The 17,977-nt window shown below is 52.7% G+C and overlaps 1 protein-coding gene across 2 annotated transcripts in view; it reads left to right on the top strand.

Moving 5' to 3' along the window:
* The window catches only part of CLIP2 (CAP-Gly domain containing linker protein 2), a 65,438-nt gene extending 47,991 nt beyond the window's left edge, over positions 1 to 17,447 (top strand). For both annotated transcript variants that reach the window (XM_031432751.2, XM_010980775.3), the window contains 8 exons: positions 1,575 to 2,510; positions 4,814 to 4,871; positions 7,263 to 7,346; positions 8,216 to 8,372; positions 9,798 to 9,957; positions 11,720 to 11,911; positions 12,201 to 12,263; positions 15,453 to 17,447. In XM_031432751.2, coding sequence (XP_031288611.1) covers positions 1,575 to 2,510; positions 4,814 to 4,871; positions 7,263 to 7,346; positions 8,216 to 8,372; positions 9,798 to 9,957; positions 11,720 to 11,911; positions 12,201 to 12,263; positions 15,453 to 15,464 — 1,662 coding nt within the window. In that variant the 3' untranslated portion in view covers positions 15,465 to 17,447. The remainder of the gene's footprint in view (positions 1 to 1,574; positions 2,511 to 4,813; positions 4,872 to 7,262; positions 7,347 to 8,215; positions 8,373 to 9,797; positions 9,958 to 11,719; positions 11,912 to 12,200; positions 12,264 to 15,452) is intronic.
* The last annotated feature ends 530 nt before the right edge of the window (positions 17,448 to 17,977 follow it).

Raw genomic sequence — 17,977 nt, 5'->3', positions numbered from 1 at the left:
TAGGAGGGAAGCAGAGGTTTAGGAACATGCTTTTTTGCTCCATGGCCCCGTGATGCTTGTTAGAAGGCGAGGGTCTTGGCTCTCTGAGTCTTTGCTCCCCAGCTCGTGGTCCCTGTTGGCTGGGCATGTCCTGTGAGAACTGCCCCCAACCCCCGCCCCAGGCAGTGCTATGACAATGCGTTGTCATGTTCAGAAATCAGGGGCTCCTAGAACTGTTCTGCCCCTGTGTGAACAACCTCTCCACGCCTCCCTTCTCCCCAGGCCGGGAAGGCAGGAAGCTGGGGGGACTGTGAATCCAGATTGCTCTAGCCTGGAGGGTCTTTAATAGGTTGGCACAAGGGGCCAACCTGAGGGACCTGGGGCTGGGGGAGTGGTGGGACTTTTGGGGGAGTGGGGTGTCCCCAGGGCATGGGACTCTGGGTCAGCCCTGGGAAGTGGTTCCTAAGCCAGGGAAAACTGTGTGGGGGTGAAGTCCGTGCTAGCCCCAGGGCATAGTTCTGGGTCCAGGCTCCAGGTCCTGTGGGCCCCTCCACGCCCACCGTGTGTGCCCCAGGCCCAGCCCCCTGTGCAGGCACACATCCAAACAGCTGCCCAGCCCAGTGAACAGCCCAGCTGCTGTTCCCTTGGAGATGGAGTTAAACAGCCAGCGAGCAGTGACTGGGGAATAGCACCCTACACAGCGTGTGGGTGTGGGGCGAGGGGCATTTGGTTTCTGTGGGTTGGCCTCAGCACATGAGTGTGTGTGCATGCATGGGGGCATCTGAAAACATACACGGGTCCCTGTTCACACACTGACCATTGCCAGGTGACTGTGTGTGCTCATGCATTACACACACGTGTGCATTGGAGGCTGCTTGCAAAAACCGACCCAGTCGCAGTTGGCAGGCTGGAACCCTCCACACCAAGGCATCTTCCTCCAGGGTTCAACCTGATTACAAAACAAAAACAGGTTTTTTGAACTAAAGGTCACCTTTGGAAACAAATTTCTTAAGTTTATAAAAGATTTAAAACTCAAAAATACTGCTTCCAAATCTGTTACCACTGAAACAATCAAAGTAGGTTTCTGGCGGATGGAGCCTCTGATCTTGGAGTTTTCTGCCAGAAGACAGGTATGGGAGCATTCATTTTTTTCTGCATCAGGCATTAAGCTGGACCTTCCTTTGGCCCCTCCCCCCAACCAGCCTTTCTGTAAATCAACCCATGTTGGCTGGGACTTTTCTAGAGCAAGATAATACAAAATCCCCTCTGTCATGTCTGCCCTTTAAAAATAACGTGAACTTGAAGAAAGCCATCACTCAAATAGATGGTTTCTTTTAACCACCGATTCGTCCCAAGCCGCCTAGGGCAGCTGGGACAGCTGAGTCCCGGAATCACTGGGGCACGAGCCAGAGGAGTCTCACTGGGAGCTGGGGTAGGCAGGGTGGCATGCAGGTCGGGTGGGGTGCTCTTTCCTTCCCACGACCTTCCCCCACTGGGGCTGGGGCCCTCAAGCGTGAGACCCCTACCCCAGTCCCGTCCTGTCCCCAGCGCCCTTCAGCTGGCCTGCTGACTCGGTCTCCCTCTCTCCCCGGTAGCTGACCACGGTGGCCGAGAAGTCACGGGTGCTGCAGCTGGAGGAGGAGCTGAACCTGCGGCGTGGGGAGATCGAGGAGCTGCAGCAGTGCCTGCTACACTCTGGCCCGCCGCCCGCCGACCACCCTGAGGCCGCCGAGACCCTGCGGCTGCGGGAGCGGCTGCTGTCGGCCAGCAAGGAGCACCAGCGGGAGAGCAGCGTGCTGCGGGACAAGTACGAGAAGGCCCTGAGGGCCTACCAGGCAGAGGTGGAGAAGCTCCGCGCGGCCAACGAGAAGTACGCACAGGAAGTGGTGGACCTCAAGGCCAAGGTCCAGCAGGCCACCAGCGAGAACATGGGGCTCATGGACAACTGGAAGTCCAAGCTGGACTCACTGGCCTCGGACCACCAGAAGTCCCTGGAGGACCTCAAGGCCACCCTGAACTCGGGCCCAGGCGCCCAGCAGAAGGAGATCGGGGAGCTGAAGGCCGTGATGGAGGGCATCAAGATGGAACACCAGCTGGAGCTGGGCAACCTGCGGGCCAAGCACGACATCGAGACGGCCATGCACGTGAAGGAGAAGGAGGGCCTGCGGCAGAAGCTGCAGGAGGCCCAGGAGGAGCTGGCGGGGCTGCAGCAGCACTGGCGGGCCCAGCTGGAGGTGCAGGCCAGCCAGCATCGGCTGGAGCTGCAGGAGGCCCAGGACCAGTGCCGCGACGCCGAGCTGCGGGTGCATGAGCTAGAGAAGCTGGACGCGGAGTACCGGGGTCAGGCCCAGGCCATCGAGTTCCTCAAGGAGCAGATCTCCCTGGCCGAGAAGAAGATGCTGGACTATGAGCTGCTACAGCGATCGGAGGCCCAGAGCAAGCAGGAGGCCGAGAGGCTGCGGGAGAAGCTTCTGGTTGCCGAAAACAGACTCCAGGCTGTTGAGTCCCTGTGTTCGTCCCAGCACACCAACGTAGGCGGCCCTCTGCGCAGCTCTGGGGCCCGCAGGCCGCAGCAGCCCAAGCTCAAGGGCCCGGCTGGGGAGGGTCCAGGCAACTACTGACCTTCTATTTCCAGCCTAAGGAAACATCCTCCTTGCCCCCAGGAGACATCCATGCAAGATGGGAGGGCACCTGGCTCAGAGGGGGAGCCCCGGTCCCTCCATCAGAAGGGCAGCAGGCCCGGGTGACCGTGGGGCCCCAAGGCAATCTGAGCTGACCTGGCTGGGTCCCCACATTCCAGGCCTAGAAAGATGTGTACCTAGGCACAGAGAGGCACACTTCTTTTCAGTCCCCAAGTCCCTGATTCACCCCAGACATGTCCTATGTGGGCTCCTGGGCTTCCCTAAATCACCAGTCCCAGAAGCTCTGTGGGGCCGGCAGAGGTGTGGAGGGCAAACCCTGCCCATCCCTGGGGTGGGGGTCCCGTCTCCAACATGAGTGCTGACCTGGGGACCTGGGGGCAGCCCTCATCTGCCAGTCCTGATGAGACCGAGCAACAGTTCAGCAGCCGCTTTCCCAAGTGCGGGGGTCCCCGGAGTGGGTTCTGGAAGGCTAGAGGGGCATTACCACACCATTATCATTTTTGCTTCAAATCTAGAAGTCCCAGCTCAGCACGCTGGGGAGGCCGAGACCCCCGGTAGCCTGGGCTTGCCTGCTTCAGCAGGGCCAGGAGGGGCCTTGTGAGTGGCTGTGGGCCCCCCCACCTGGTGCAGGCCCTACGTTGCCCCATCTCACTTTGACTCCCTTAAGGTCCATATTGGCTTCATTTCACAGATGAGCAAACCAAGACTCCGGGGCAGAGTAGCTTTCCCAGGGTTTCTTGCCCATCAGCGGCAGAGCTCACGTCCAGCCCCACAGCCTAAAGGCCAACAGAGGCTGCCCAGATGATGAAAGTCCAGTCTTACATGCAGGGACAGCCAGCAGCAGGATCACTGCCTTTTTATCAGCCCCGGGGGTCCTGAGCTTCCAGTTCCCCTTGAACACTGAAGTCAGAATTTAGAATTGGAGCAGAAGTGTTCGGGAGTTCCACGTACAGGGTGTGCCTTTTTTGTGAAAGGAGCTCTGTCTGTGTCATGCCATGAGGTCCCACTGCCCAGGCCTTCCACCCCTTGCTCCCAGGGAGGGACCGCTGTTAGCAGGTGTCTCCTAGGATCCTGGGCAGAGGGCAAAAGAAGAGCCCCAGGTTAGCTGTGTGCATGTGGCCTGATGGGCTGCTCAGGGCAGGGGTTCAGGCCTGGTACCCTAGGACCTGGACTTCCTTAGCAGGGGCGGTTTGAGGCTACTGTGGTTCCACAGGACAGTCCACTGCCCTTCGGTCACAGACTCGGGCCAGGGAAGGGATCATGATCTCAGGAATGCCCATCTCTTGATTTCCACACACCTGGGGCCTTAGTCTGGACCCACATGCCTCCCAGATTTAAAGGTTTAAGTCCAGGGGTACCTAGATTTTTGGTCTCATGTAATAAGTATGGAAATTTAAAAAAATATTGGTGTGTGCCTCATTTTCCCTGCAATGGGTATAAATAAAGACCTTGGAGGCTTAGTTAATCACAACAGACTGAGAATAAAGTGAGCTTGGGATGTATGAGCAGAGGTATGAGAGGCAGGTGGAAGGAGGTGACTGACCGCTCAACTGTGTGCTGCCCTGATACGCAGTGCTGGAGTCTGGCAAACTGCAGGCTCAGAGGACAGCCAGCTTGGGCAGGAGGCTGGAAGCTCCTGCCAAGAAGCAGTGAGGAGCCTGTTGTTTGCCATGCAGATTTTTTTTTCCCCTTGGTTGATCTTTTTTTCTTTGACTTCTGGGTTTATCTTTAAAAAGAAGCGTTGGAGGGAAAGGAAGTAGCATTTCATGAAGTCCCTCCTGGAGTGGGCCCTGGGCGTGCTCTGCACATGCTGCCCCTTGGCAATCAATTCTTGTTTAATGGATGAGAAACCTAGGCCAGGAGTCTCGCCTCTGGGTAATGATGGAAACAGGTTCCCAGGACCAATCTCTGTAGGCTTCCCGGGGAAGGAGAACATCTGCTTAATAGACATTTGCAAAAAGGAAAGGGTAGGAGGTGGTCACGTGGAAATGGCACGTGCAGTCTTTAGGGGCACTGGGGACAGAGTGGGGGTCCTCTTGTCAGGGAAGCCAGACTGAGGACAGCTGTGCTCCCTGCTGCATCAAGTCCCTGAATGTCTCCTCGAATTGGGGAGAGGTGGGTTGGCTGGGCTGGCTGGGGCTGGGGGCTGAGATGGGGAGATGGGCGTCGCTCTTACAGGGCTCTCCTTTCAGATGATTGAGTCCAACGACATTTCAGGGGAGAAGATCAGGATGAAGGAGACCGTGGAGGGTGAGTGGCCACGGGGCCGGGAGGGACGTGGGGCTTCGGGGAAAGGCCGATTGATTCTGCCTCCAAGCTGGGCCCCACTCTGTTCCGCATCTTCTGCCGTTTGGTGAGAGCCACCTACTGCGTGCACCAGCCACTCACCCTCCAGATGAGGAGGGCTAGGGCTCCGTTTACTGAGTACCTGAGTGTATGTTTGGTTTTGTTATTCTTAAAATAGGTATGAACTTCAAATGGTTCAAAGGGCATATGAAGCATCCTCTATTCCCTGGATCCCCCCCCCCTCGGCCCCCAAGCACAATGCTGGCCAACATATGTCTCCTTTCCAGAGACGGTTTGTGCACAGACAATCACGTAGGTAACACAGGTGGTGCCGCACCTCCCACACTGTTGGGGCCCCTTGCTCTTCTGCCACTTAGTAATGTATCTTGAAGGCTGCACCCTATCGCTCCATTCTTTTACATGGTGCAGAACATTCCGTCGTGTGGCGCTCCCACCATGCATTGAGCTGGTGGATCATAGGTTGTTCCAGTTTTTGTCTGTTGCAGACACTGCTGTGGGAAATTACCTTGTCCTCCATTGGATTCAACCAGTTTTAACTCCCACTGGCTGTGGTTGCAAGTGTGTTTCCCCACGAACCTCAGCAACAAAATATTTCATCAAACCTTGTGATCTTTGCCAGTCTGAACAGTAAAAGATGCTACCTGGTGTAACTTCAGCTTGCCCTTCTCTTACTGTAAATGAAGTTCCATTTCCATTTCTACTCACATCCTTTGCCCATTTTGTCTCTGTTGGGTCATTGATCTTTTTGTTGATGATTAGAAACTATTTATATATGACATTGCAAACATTTTCCCCCAGATTTGTGGTTTGTGTCTTGACTCTTTTTTGGGTGGTGTTTGCCACGCAGATTTTTTTAAAAAATCAGTCTTTTCTTTTTGGAATTCTGGGTTTATTATTTTAAAAATGCATCCCATGGTTTCTTCTAGTACTTTTTAAGTTCCATTTTCTGTTTAAATATTTGATCCATTTAGAATTCTCCCTTCTATAAGGCATGAGGTAAGGATCCACTTTTATTTTTTCCCCAAAAGATTACCCACTTAGCCCAGGACCATTTTTGAAAACCTCATCCCTCTGAATTACCAAACTTACCATCTTTAAATTCCGTCAGGTAACTGACTCTTTCTAGACTTTCGATTCCTTTCCAGTGACCTGTGTGTCTGTTCATTTGTCAGTTCTATAATGTTTTGAAGCTTTGTTTATGTTTTAATTACTGACAGGGCTAGTCTTTTCTTGCTGTGCTTTTTCAAAATTTTTTTAGCCATTCTTTTTTTTTTTTTCTCCAAATCAAGGCAAAATTAACGTAAAATGAACCACTTCAAAGAAAGCAATTCAGCAGCATTGGTACATTCACAAAATTGTGCAAACATTGCCTCTACCTAGTTCCAAAACATTTTCATCACTCTAAAAGGAAACCATGTACACATTATCAGTCACTCTCCATTTTCCCCCTCACTGCAGCTGCTGACAACTACTAATCTGCTTTCTGTCTCTAGGGATTTGCCTATTCTGGATATTTCATGCAGATAAATCATACAATATGTGGCCTTTTATATCTGGCTTATCTCACTTAGCATAATGTATCCAAGGTTCATCCATGTCATAGCTTGTACCAGGGCTTCATTCCTGTTTGTGGCTGAGTAATATTCCATCACATGCACCTACCGCATTTTGTTTCTCCATTCACCTGTCAATGGATGTTTGGTTTGTTTCCACCTTTTGGCTGTTGTGAATAGTGCTGCTATAAACACGCATGTTCAGGGACCTGTTGAGTACTGGTTTTCAGTTCTCTGGGGTATATACCTAGGAGCAGAACTGTTAAGTCATATGGTAATTCCACATTTAATTCTTTGAAGAAGTTTTTTTGCCAAACTCTTTTGGCTATTCTTGCTTGTTTTTCCAGGTGATTTTAGAATCAGCTTATCTGGTTCCACGAGAAATAAAATCTGGTTGGTATTCTTATTGGTATTACGTTGAATTTATAAGTTAACTTGTGGAAAGTTCGTATATTTCTGGCACTTTCCACACATTTTCTTTTTTATGACTGTTCTGAGGTTATCCAGTATTGAATGCATGGGACCAAGTGACATGGGCACCATTATTACTATCTCCAATTTTCGCTTGAGTAAACTGAGACTCTGAGAATTAAGTTGCCCAAGACCACACACTACTGGTACCTCTTCTTCAGGGTGGGTCACCCAGAGGCACGACTGGCACAGGGAAGAATGTGGACTCTCAAGGCCAAGTGTGACTCCACGTACTGGACTGCATCACCTACTGGACTGCAGTGTTGGCCCTGGAGTACTGACGGCCCATCGTCTCCCCCTTCTCCCCTAGGCCTGCAGGACAAGCTGAACAAGAGGGACAAAGAGGTGACAGCCTTGACCTCCCAGGCCGAGATGCTCAGGACCCAAGTAAGTGGTAAGTCTCCCTCCCGCGGGGCAGATGCGGGGGCTTTCACTGGGCCACGCGCCGGTCCGGCGTGGAGTGGGTGGTGCCGGGCCAGGGTGCCCTCCCATCTCTGCCTTGTGGAGAAGACAGCCTGGCCCCACTCGCGTGCGCTGGGCTTCCACGCGGGCAGCAGAGAGGGGGGAGCAGTAGCCCATCCTCGTCAATAATATAACTGGGGGCCCCAGGCAGCTTCTCTCCCCAGACCCACGTCTGTGTTCTCTGTGTTCAGAAATTCCATCGTGAGTTCTCTTTCTGGGCTTGAAGACTCTGGGGTTTCAGTCTCTCTGCCTTTTGATACGGGGGAAGTGAGGCCAGAGGGGAGCTGGAGAGAGGCAGGGGGTCTGGAATTTGTGACTTGGGGACAAAGTGGCCCTGCTTCTCGTCTGCCAGGATGCCAGTGGTGGTGTCCATGAGGCAGCCCCCATCCTGGGACGTGCCCCCCCCCACTCCTGTCCAGTTCCCATCACATTCATGTGGCATAATTGGTCCCGACAAAGGACATTGACCTCAGATGCCTCATGGGCCAAGGTTAAGATTTAGCTTTTCCTTGTCCAGGCAACAGTATAAAAATGCCCAGGCCCCGTCTCAAGAAGGGTGGATGCTTCCCCAACACCAGAGGGCCTGGCCACTCTGTGGGGACTTTGGTCTACTTTTCGTAGTAGCTTATATCGGCCCGTTACTGCCTGGCCCTACAGGACGAGAGAGGCCCACTTAGTGGCATGTGTCCCCGTGACCCCTGGGGAAGCCTGCTTCCTGCCTGGGCCTTGGCCCCCCGGGCAGGACAGATTCCCACGGCGATCCCAACCCTCTCCCTCCTTGCCCCGCTGGCTGACCCTCAGCTCTGGAGAGCAAGTGCAGGTCAGGCGAGAAGAAGGTGGACACCCTCCAGAAGGAGAAGCGGCGCTTGGAGGTGGAGCTAGAGGCCGTGTCCCGGAAGACCCACGACGCCTCGGGCCAGCTGGTCCTCATCAGCCAGGAGCTGCTCAGGAAGGAGCGGTGAGTCAGCTGAGGGCCGTGTGGTCAGACCTGCCTGGCCCTGACCCTCACTCCGCCCAGTTAATATTAGCCAGTCTTCTCCAGAGGTGGGGTGGGGACAGACCCGGTGGACGGATGGTTGGCATCACGAGTGATCACCATACTGTCCACTGCTAAGCGCCAATGAAGCTTCAGAATCCGTCTTAACACAGCTCTGCAAGCAGAGCTTATAGGAAAGATTAGTGGTTACCAAACACCTTGGTCTTGGGGACCCCTTTAAACTCTTAAAAATTACTGAGAACTCCCAAAGAGCTTTTATTTATTGTTTATTAATTATATGTTATAAATTAAAACTGAGAAATTTAAAAATATTTATTAATCCATTTTAAAATATTAGTAAATGTACTTTTGATTAAAAGTAAGTTTTCCAAGCAAAAAATATTTAGTGAGAAGGGTGATATTGTTTTACAGTTTTGCAAGTTTTCTTGAATGTTGGGCTTAAGAGAAGACAGCTGAAGATTCTCAAATCTTCTGCATTCAATTTTCAATTTGTTGTTTCAGTTGAAGTATATTATGAAAACCTGCCCTTATACAGATATATATTTTAATATCATTTTCAAACAATTACTAATATGCCATGTGGCCCTAGGAAAAATCAACTGTGAGTCTGTTTCTGCAAAACTATTTTCATAATGGTAATAAAACTATCTTCCCTGTCCCTTCTCGTGAGTATACAGTGGATTTTTCTGCAAAGGCCAGTTGTGGCCTCAGAACCATTCTCACCACAGTACTCCAGGCAGTTACTGCCAATTGATAAAGAGTTGACGTGGAAAATAAATCTTATTTGACATCAGACATTTAAAATGTCTTGCCACATGGACTCTCGTGGATAAATGCTTTTTTTTCCTTAGTGCTCGCTTCGGAAGCACATATACTAAAATTTAAAAAGTTTAATTTTTTAAAATTTAATTTGATTTTGTTATTATTTTTAAAAATGTATTTTATTAAGGTAACACTTATAACATTATATGTTTCATATGTACATTTCTACTTCTGTATTTTTAAAAAATTTTTTTAACTTTTTTTATTGAGTTATAGTCGTTGTACAACGTTGTGTCAAATTCCAGTGTACAGCACAATTTTTTTACTTCTGTATTATTTTTAATTAATATTATATTCTGTTTTTTAAAAACTTCAGAAACATTCTAAGAAAGGTTAAGCCCTCTTGACTGTCTTATCCCCAAATCCTGGCCCCTGTGGTTGGATGTTTTCAGTCCTCATGTTTCCTCGCTGGCCCCTCCTGACACAAATGCTGTCTTAGTAGCCAGTGTCCCCCCCGGGGTGGCCAGTCTCTAAGCACCTGGCTAATTGTGGAGTGTAGGAGTGGGGTGGGGGGCAGGGAGGGCTGACTGCAGCTGTTCTGTGCACCCCCCACCCCGCCTCCAGGAGCCTGAATGAACTGCGGGTGTTGCTGCTGGAGGCCAATCGCCACTCCCCAGGGCCGGAGAGGGACCTGAGCCGTGAGGTCCACAAAGCCGAGTGGCGGATCAAGGAGCAGAAACTCAAGGATGACATCCGGGGCCTGCGTGAAAAGCTGACTGGGCTGGTACGTGGGGAAGGGGGTGGCCTGGGGACTAGGGAGCTCTGGGGAAGGGCTGGGGCTGTCTGCTGTCAGACCATGGAGACTGGTGACCTCCTGGAGCCCCCCAGGGACAGCCAAATCACAGTGAGAGTTCAAAATATCCTAGAACCACAGGCAGGGTCAGCGACATGGCCGGTGGAGGGGCCACGGGTGGCCTCTTTTGCAGACATCATAGCTGGCTCTGTGGCCATCTGGGTGACGCAGTGCAAAAGAAGACTTCCTAAGAATCTGGGCAGGCTAGAAGTGGGATGGGCTCCCGTCAGATAGTGAGCTCCCCATACAGGGAAGTAATCAACCAGAAACCAGCTCCTTGTTCAGGGTTCTGCAGTGGAGATTCATGCATCAGTCTCAGGAAGGAAAGGGGAACAAGGGCCTGACCGAGTGGAGTCCCCAGAGGTAGGGGTAGGGTAGGATGCTGGTGGAACAGGACAGGACCATCTTACCATGTCCCTCTGTGGTCAGCATTCAGGACAAGCCTGTGGCCAGTTCCTGGGCCTGGTCAACTCCAGGGTATGGACAGGATAGGGTCTGTGAGGACAGGCCTGCTCTCAGGGGAAGCTGCTCTAAAGCCCCTCACTGCCCTCCTGCCTGGCCACATGGGCTCAGCCATACTGGAAGAGATGGGAGGAGATGCGGGGCCTCGCAGGCAGGAGGGAGGCACGAGACCTGCCCACAGCTGGGAGAGCCGGCCCTAGGCCTGCAGGGTTGAGAGGGGGTGTCTCTCTGGCTGCACCCATATCGTTGGCATGGAGACCACAGGGCCTAGCTGACCTGGGGCCTTCCAGTCCTGGCAGGTTTGGCCAGCAAAGGGGTGGTTTCAGAGCCCTCTGGTCCTCATGGTGCTGTGAATCTGGGCATAACTCAGAAGCCAAGGCCCTGGGGCTGGCGGGGATTTGGGAATTCTGATTGCCAGGCTTCCCTAGAGCCGCGTGGAGGGGCAGAGCTGTGCTGCCTGGTCTCCATGGGGCACAAGTTGGCCGCATTTACAGATGACCAGCTGGCCCTTCCCCCAAGTCAGCTGCTCCCGTGTCCCCCTGCACTGTCCCCAGTGCCATGGAGAACTGGGGATGGGCTTAGTGGTTAGAAACCTGCAGTGAGGAAGTTCTGTGTGGAGAGGGAGGTTTGGGTAGAGGAGCGGAGCAGAAGGACCTGGAAGCGTCGGTCCAAGGCAGACAGTGCAGGCAGGGTCCGTGTGGGAGCGAGGAGGCTGGTCCGCCCCTGAGGCAGGTGCATCTCCGGGTACCACAGTGAGTGGGGACAGCTGTGGCGGCCTTGGAAGGGAAAGTAACGAACGTCCTGTTGGGACAGTGGGTGTTCTAAGGAGAGGTTCAGGGGATGAGGCTGTGGGTCTGGAGGGACCAACATAAGACAGTGTTGAGGGAGCCAGGGGGACACAGGAAGGAAAGAGGGAAGGGGTCCTGGGTTTTGGGACTTGGAGAATGTGAAGCATCTGACAGAGCCTGGAAATTCAGGGCAGGGGGTAAGAAAGATGCTTCATTGAGGACCCTCATGTGAGGGAGGCAGGCCTGAGGGATGTGCTGGTAATGCTCGGACCTGACCAGAGACGAGGTGGGACAGAAGAGTTTCCTGCCTAGATTAGAGGCTGCCCTCCTGTAACACGCATATGCACATGCACACGTACACTGCACACACGTGTACACACACATGTACATGCACACACGTGCATGTATGCACACATGCTCTTCCTCTCTCCTGCCGCTTCCAGGACAAAGAGAAGTCCCTGTCGGATCAGAGGCGCTACTCCCTCATTGACCCGTCCTCGTCCTCAGCGCCGGAGCTCCTACGGCTGCAGCACCAACTGATGAGCACGGAGGACGTGCTGCGGGACGCGCTGGACCAGACTCAGCAGGTGGAGAGGCTCATGGAGGCCATGAGGAGCTGCCCCGACAAGTCCCAGGTGAGCTAGGTCTCTCCCAGGTCTGAGGGGAGAGGCTCTGCCCTGCCCCCTGGGAGTCCCAGCCTGAGGGGAACATGGCTTTATCCTGAGGAGCTCACACTAAGGGCAGAGATGCAGCCTTGCCCTGACAGCCTGGGTTTCCTGGGGTCCTGAGACCCCCATTCTGAAGAGCTCTTCTCAGTTTGGAGCCTGAGGTGGTCCCTTCGGGAAGCCCCCACCACCTAGTGGGCGAACCAGGAACTGCTGCCTGGTGAACCTCGCTCAGCCTCTTGCCCTTGACTCTTTACAGGCCGTCAGCAATTCCGGCTCTGCAAACGGCGTCCACCAGCAAGACAAGGCCCACAAACAAGAGGTAAGGGGCACCCTGGCCCTAGGGAGATGCTCGGCCACTCCCACGATCCTCCTGTACAGGCAGCCTTCTCTGGGGAAGCAACTTTGGAAAAGCCACCAAAATACAAAGATGCGTTGCACAAGCGGCTTTACAATAGGGTCGCTCACAGAGTGGGGCCAGTGCAGTCAATCTTGATTCAATTACCATCCTGCTCTTTTAACCTTGTTTCTCTAAAAAAAAAAAACCCAAAAAACACCTTTTATTAGAAAGTAATGCATGGAAGGGGAGGGTGTAGCTCAGTGGTCGAGTGTGTGCCTAGCATGCATGAGGTCCTGGGTTCCATCCCCAGCACCTCCACCAAAAAAAAAATTTAAATAAAAAGCCTAATTACCTCCCCCCACAAAAAAATAAGGTAATGCATGCCAATTGGGAAGCTTTTGAGAAAAAATCCCCTACCCAGAGGTGACCAAGGTTAACGTTTTTAAGTGCTGTCCTTCTTGAACTTTGCTAAGCATGTACGTGCGTGTGTGTGAACACACGTCCACATGTATGGTCAACCCGCGTTATTTGCAGATTCCATGTTTGCAAACTTACCTACTTGATAAAATTTATTTGTAACCCCAAAGTCGATACCCATAGCACTTTTGTAGACATGTGCAGAGTGGAGAAAAATTCAGTCATCCGATGTGCACGTTCCCAGCTGAGCTCGAACAGGGCGCCGCGCTGCCTTCTTGTTTGGCTCATTCTGCAAACAAGTGTCCTCTTCACCGTCTATTTAGTGACATGTTTTTCACATTGTCATGCTTTTTTTCTTGGTGATTTCCACTGTTTAAAATGGCCCCAAAGCATCGTGCTGTGCAGTGTTCTAAGTACAAGAAGGCTGGGACATGCCTTCCAGAAAGTACTTTAAAGCAGCTTCATTCAGGTGTGGGTGATGGTGCTGCTGGCCCTGAGCTCATCATTAGTGAGTCAACAATATATATTCAATAAGGTGTCTTTAAACAGAAGCACACGTGAAACATGGTTACAAATTGATCAATCAATGAAACCTCGAAAAATGAGAAGTTCGCAAAAACCTAAACTGGTGTTTCCACTGGGAGCAATGGTTCAATATTTGTTAATTCCATGTTGGCATGACTTTATAGAACGAAACTCCTGCGAATATCAAGAATCATTACATGTGTATGTATATGTCTGTACAGGTGTTTGTATACGTTAACTTAAAAAGAATTTTTTTAATGGAGGTACTGGGAATTGAACCCAAGACCTTGTGCATGCTAAGCATGCATTCTTCCACTGAGCTATTCTGAACCCAGACAAAAAAATTTTCTTTAGTGAAGTATGGTTGATATATATACATTAACTTTTAACTTGGAAATTATTTCAAGCTGACAAAAAGTTGGAAGAATAAAAATAGCACCTAGACCATCAGATCCTCTTCACCCCGTAACATATTGTGAATATTTTTCCCCATCTGCTTTATCTTTTGTTCTCTGTGTGTAGATGTGTGTACTAATGCACGTAATATTTTTCTGAACCTTTTGAGCATAACTGCGTGCGTCATGGCCCTTAATACTTCAGCCCGTATTTCCTGAGGAAAAGGACCTGATTTTACATAAACGCAGGACAGTTACAATCTCAGCAAATGTAACACTGCTGCAAGATTTACATCTAATCATGCTCTCTGCCTGTTTCCTTCACCTGACCCAAGATTGTCCTCACCGCTCTTTTCCCCTCAGTACAGGGTCCAGTCTAAGGTTAAGTCCACCCTTTGCAGGTAGTTGTTACAACTCTTTAGTCCTTTAATCTGGAACATTTCCTCAATTTTGCTTTGATTTTTATGACATGGACATTTTTGAAATACGGTGCTCCTTCCTCTTTTTAATAGACGATTCCTCATTTGGGGTTTGTCTGATGGTTCCTGGGGATTAAAGCCAGGTTCTTCCATGCAGGCTGGAACACTTGATCGTTGTCATGGACTTCTCTGGGCACCATGTCTAGGGGACATCATGTCCACCCGCCCTTCATTCCTGACGCAAATTTTGGTCACCTGGTCAAGGTGTTGTCCATTTTCTCTACTGCATAGTTACTGGTTCTTTCCTAACGAGCATGCAGTGGAGAGACACTTGAAGGCCACATGAATTCTCTGCTCCTCATCCAGACTTCCCTGGATTTAGCACCCGTTCCTGACCCGCCCAAAACAGTCTTTACTGCGATGTTTGCTGAGTAGTATGTCCATCATTTTGACAGAGTAGGTGGCTCACTCCATATTCAGTTTCACCTCCTGTTTTTTTCTCTGAATAGTTTAAACATAAGCATTTTCTCTCATCCTTAAGCAGTAAATGCTACGTTTTATAAAATTAGGGGTGGAAAATTGGTTTTCTAGACCTTCCTGGGTCTAAGAGTCACCCCTGACTCCCTGGCTGGGAATGTCTTTGCTCAACTGTGTTCTGTATTAAGGGGGTGCCCCATGGGCTCCCCGCTACAGTTAACCCCTAGAATTCACCCACAGTGTTAGAGAGGCCATCTGAATCCCAGGTGGCAGCCTGATTAAGCTCTGTTCCTGGCTTACTGTGTGACCTGTGTGACCAGAGGAAGGAATTTTTGTCCTTTTAACTCAGCCAGTGGAACCGTGGCCACAGGCGCTCACCTAGAGACAGGAGAACCCTGGCCACAGGATCTACCAAGGGCCTGGCCCCGCGGGTGTGGGGCAGGGAGGAGGGGACCCTGCACCGGACCTGAGAGCTGGTAGAGGCCCAGAGCTGCAGAGGGACGTGGCAGGGTTGTGTCTGCAGAGAAGTTCCCTGGACCAGGCACCCTGGTGTGGCTTTGTCCTCCCAGCAACCCTGTGAGGCACTTGAGGTCATCCTAGTTTACAGCTGTGAAAGCCAAGGCTTGGGGTCTAAGCTCGTTTTCCTTTCCCCTGATCCAGCCTCCACGCAGGCCCTTGGAACTCTTTGTAAAACCTATCTGTTCCTCCCTCTTTCCCTCAACTTCCCATAAACTGCTCCCTCCTTGCCTCCTGTCTCATCATGTCCCAGACACATAGAAGAGAGCCTCAGGGCCTTCGCATATGCTGTTCCCACTACCTGGCACAGGTCGGTTCTCCTCCACCCGTCTGCCCCACCGCCTTTCCTACCTGAGCGCCCTCTGCTACGTGTCCCTCAAGTCTCCTGAGACACTTGCTGATCGAGCGCTTTCTCTCTCCAGGACAAGCACTGACCCTGAGGGACACTGGAGCAGCCCTGTCCACACCAGACTCCCTCTGGCCTGCCCCGGTGGCGCCCCTCCAAGCAGGGGCCAAGACTGTTGCTTTTGAGATGAATACAGTGTTTGTAACAATAATGTACCCACCGCCGCGGACAATCCCCCAACCCCAACCCCCCTGCCGGACCAGGAGGCTTCCTCAAGCACGACCTTCCACCGAGAGCGGTACGGCCCCGCCTGGCCCCTGGGACCTTCAGCCTGGACACCCTGGACGCCCCAGCAGTTCCTGGAGTTGGTTTGGGGAGGCCGAGGCGATCCGATCCCGCCAGGCCCTTCTCCCCAGAAGGAGCTCCCCTGAGGACCGTCTTGGCCCCCTGCACATGTCCCCTCTCTTTCCCCCTTCTCTTGAGTCCCCCTCAGACCCCAGAGAGCCATCGTCCCAGGAAGGGGTCAGAGGAGGGCCCCAGCTTCTTGCAGGCACCAAGGAGGGAAGTCCAGTCCTTAGGAGCCAGGTGGGGATTCCCTTTTCTACAGCCTCTTCCAGGCCAAGGCAGTCCCCAGGGCTTCCTGTCCCCAGTACTGAGCCTCTTTCAAACAGCGGTACAAGTTCCCCTCAGCTCGTCTGCCCAGTGAGGCCCCAGGTTCACAGTGTTGGGGGAGCAGGACCCTTCGTCCCCCGTGCCAACTCCAGCACACACACAGCTCCAAGCTGCTGGCCAGAGGGCAGTCACCGAGGCCAGGAGTCACAGTATTAGGAAAGTTGGGAAGCCCCTCTCCTTCCCGCCCACCGACCCTGCACTGACCTGGCTTGGCGCTGGGGCAGGGTGGCCACATGCTTTGGCTGGTCAGTAATATGGTGTCCCCTGGGTTGACTTGATGTTCCCACCTGCAGATTCAACCGTGCAGACCCTGACGTATACACACGCTGACCCTGGGCACAGGCACACTCAGAGGGGTCACGCGTGCACATGTGCTGTGTGGGGGGACATCTGCAGTCAGCCACGTTCACCATCGGGTTCCAGGAACGAGCCCCAGGCCTGGGAGGGCGGTGACCACACGCACCGCAACCTCGCTGTGCACATACACAGCCAGATATACGTGGGGGAGCCTTCAGGGAGACGTGGGCCACACGTGTATCAGAACACACATATCGCAACAGCCCCCTTCCAGTCTTACAAAGCACCTGCCTGGGGCTGTTTAGGTCCTATCTCCTGTAGCCAAGGAAAGACCTCAAGGATGATGAAGGCAAGAAAAATCTACCCACGTCCTCTGCTTCACCTCAAGCCATGCCACGTCATTGCAGCCTTATGCATGGTGGGAAAAGCCAGCGTCGGCCTGCAGCCCCCACCTCTAGAGCGGCGGGTCCACGGGTGACTGCCTTGTGCTGCAGCATCTCCGTGGAGGGCCTGCCCCACCTCCCCCAGCTCAGGAGAGTGTTCATGGGGGCTTCTCCCAGTGGGGGCTGCAGGGGTGCCCAGTGGCCCATCAAGGCGTTCCTGAATTGCGCCAGGACAGGTATGCAGTTGGTGCCCTGGGAGCAGCCCAGGCAGCCTCTGAGTGCTCCCGGGTACAGTAGGGTGGTGGCCACGTCCTCGCCCAAAAGCAGCCCATCCTGGGGGCGGCCAGTTAGTCCCATCAGCCCCCTCCCGTCTCCCCGCTGGCTTTCGGCAGCTCTTGCATGCGGTTTTATTAACACCAGTCTAGAGGCAATGCTGTAGTGGCTTAACCCAGAGTCAAATACTGCTCTTTCCAGCAAAATCAGGCAGCTGCCTTGCCCACTGGAGGCACCGATTAGTCTACTAACAGCCAAAGGCCCACACCGGGAGGGGCTGGCAGGGGGCATGTTCCCTGTGAGCATCTGCGCCTGCCCAGTGTGAGCTCAGCCATACCCCGTCCCCAAGTCCTCCCACACCATTCCCTTCCCTTCCCCAAAGTGGAATTGTTGAAGTGTGGCAAGTCCGTGCTCGAGACAATAAAGCTTGTGACTGAGGTCCAGGACCCCTGCAGTTTCTGCTTCTCTCTGTGGGCACCCTGGGCTCTCCCAGCTCATGGGCGCCATGGTGCCAGGAGTTGATCTCAATCCTGTTCCTGGTGGACAACCAGCTAATTCTTACTCAGGTGTGAATGGCTGAAGAGGGAGGGCCTCAGAAGGCCTGGAGTGGAAGAAGTGTGGGGCTGAGCTGCATTGTCTAGGAGAGGGAGCTTAGCAAGAACAGGCAGAAAACCAGAAGAGGGGGTGGGTGCAGCATCGGAGGCTGAGCAAGGCTGCCAGAGAGACATAGGGGGTTGGATTTGAATCTGTTGGAGGTGTAAGTGGGCCCACGAGGGAAAACTGGAAAGTCTCCCCCATGTACAAAATAGTGGTGGGTCAGCTAACACAAGTTTGATGAGTTTGGTGAGAACACTTAGGAGTTCAGTGAGCTAATTCTGTCTCCTGCAGCAAGATGTCTGTAGATCAAATGGTCACCATTGTGCAAGCTTTATGGTCGTTTATCAGGCTGTGCAGTGGAGGGTCCCCCCCTCCGTGG

This window comes from Camelus dromedarius, chromosome 24 (assembly GCF_036321535.1).
Source record: "Camelus dromedarius isolate mCamDro1 chromosome 24, mCamDro1.pat, whole genome shotgun sequence".
Classification (NCBI taxonomy): Eukaryota; Metazoa; Chordata; class Mammalia; order Artiodactyla; family Camelidae; genus Camelus; species Camelus dromedarius.
Note: the sequence above shows the minus strand (reverse complement) of the source record. Positions and strands in the feature narration are given on the sequence as shown.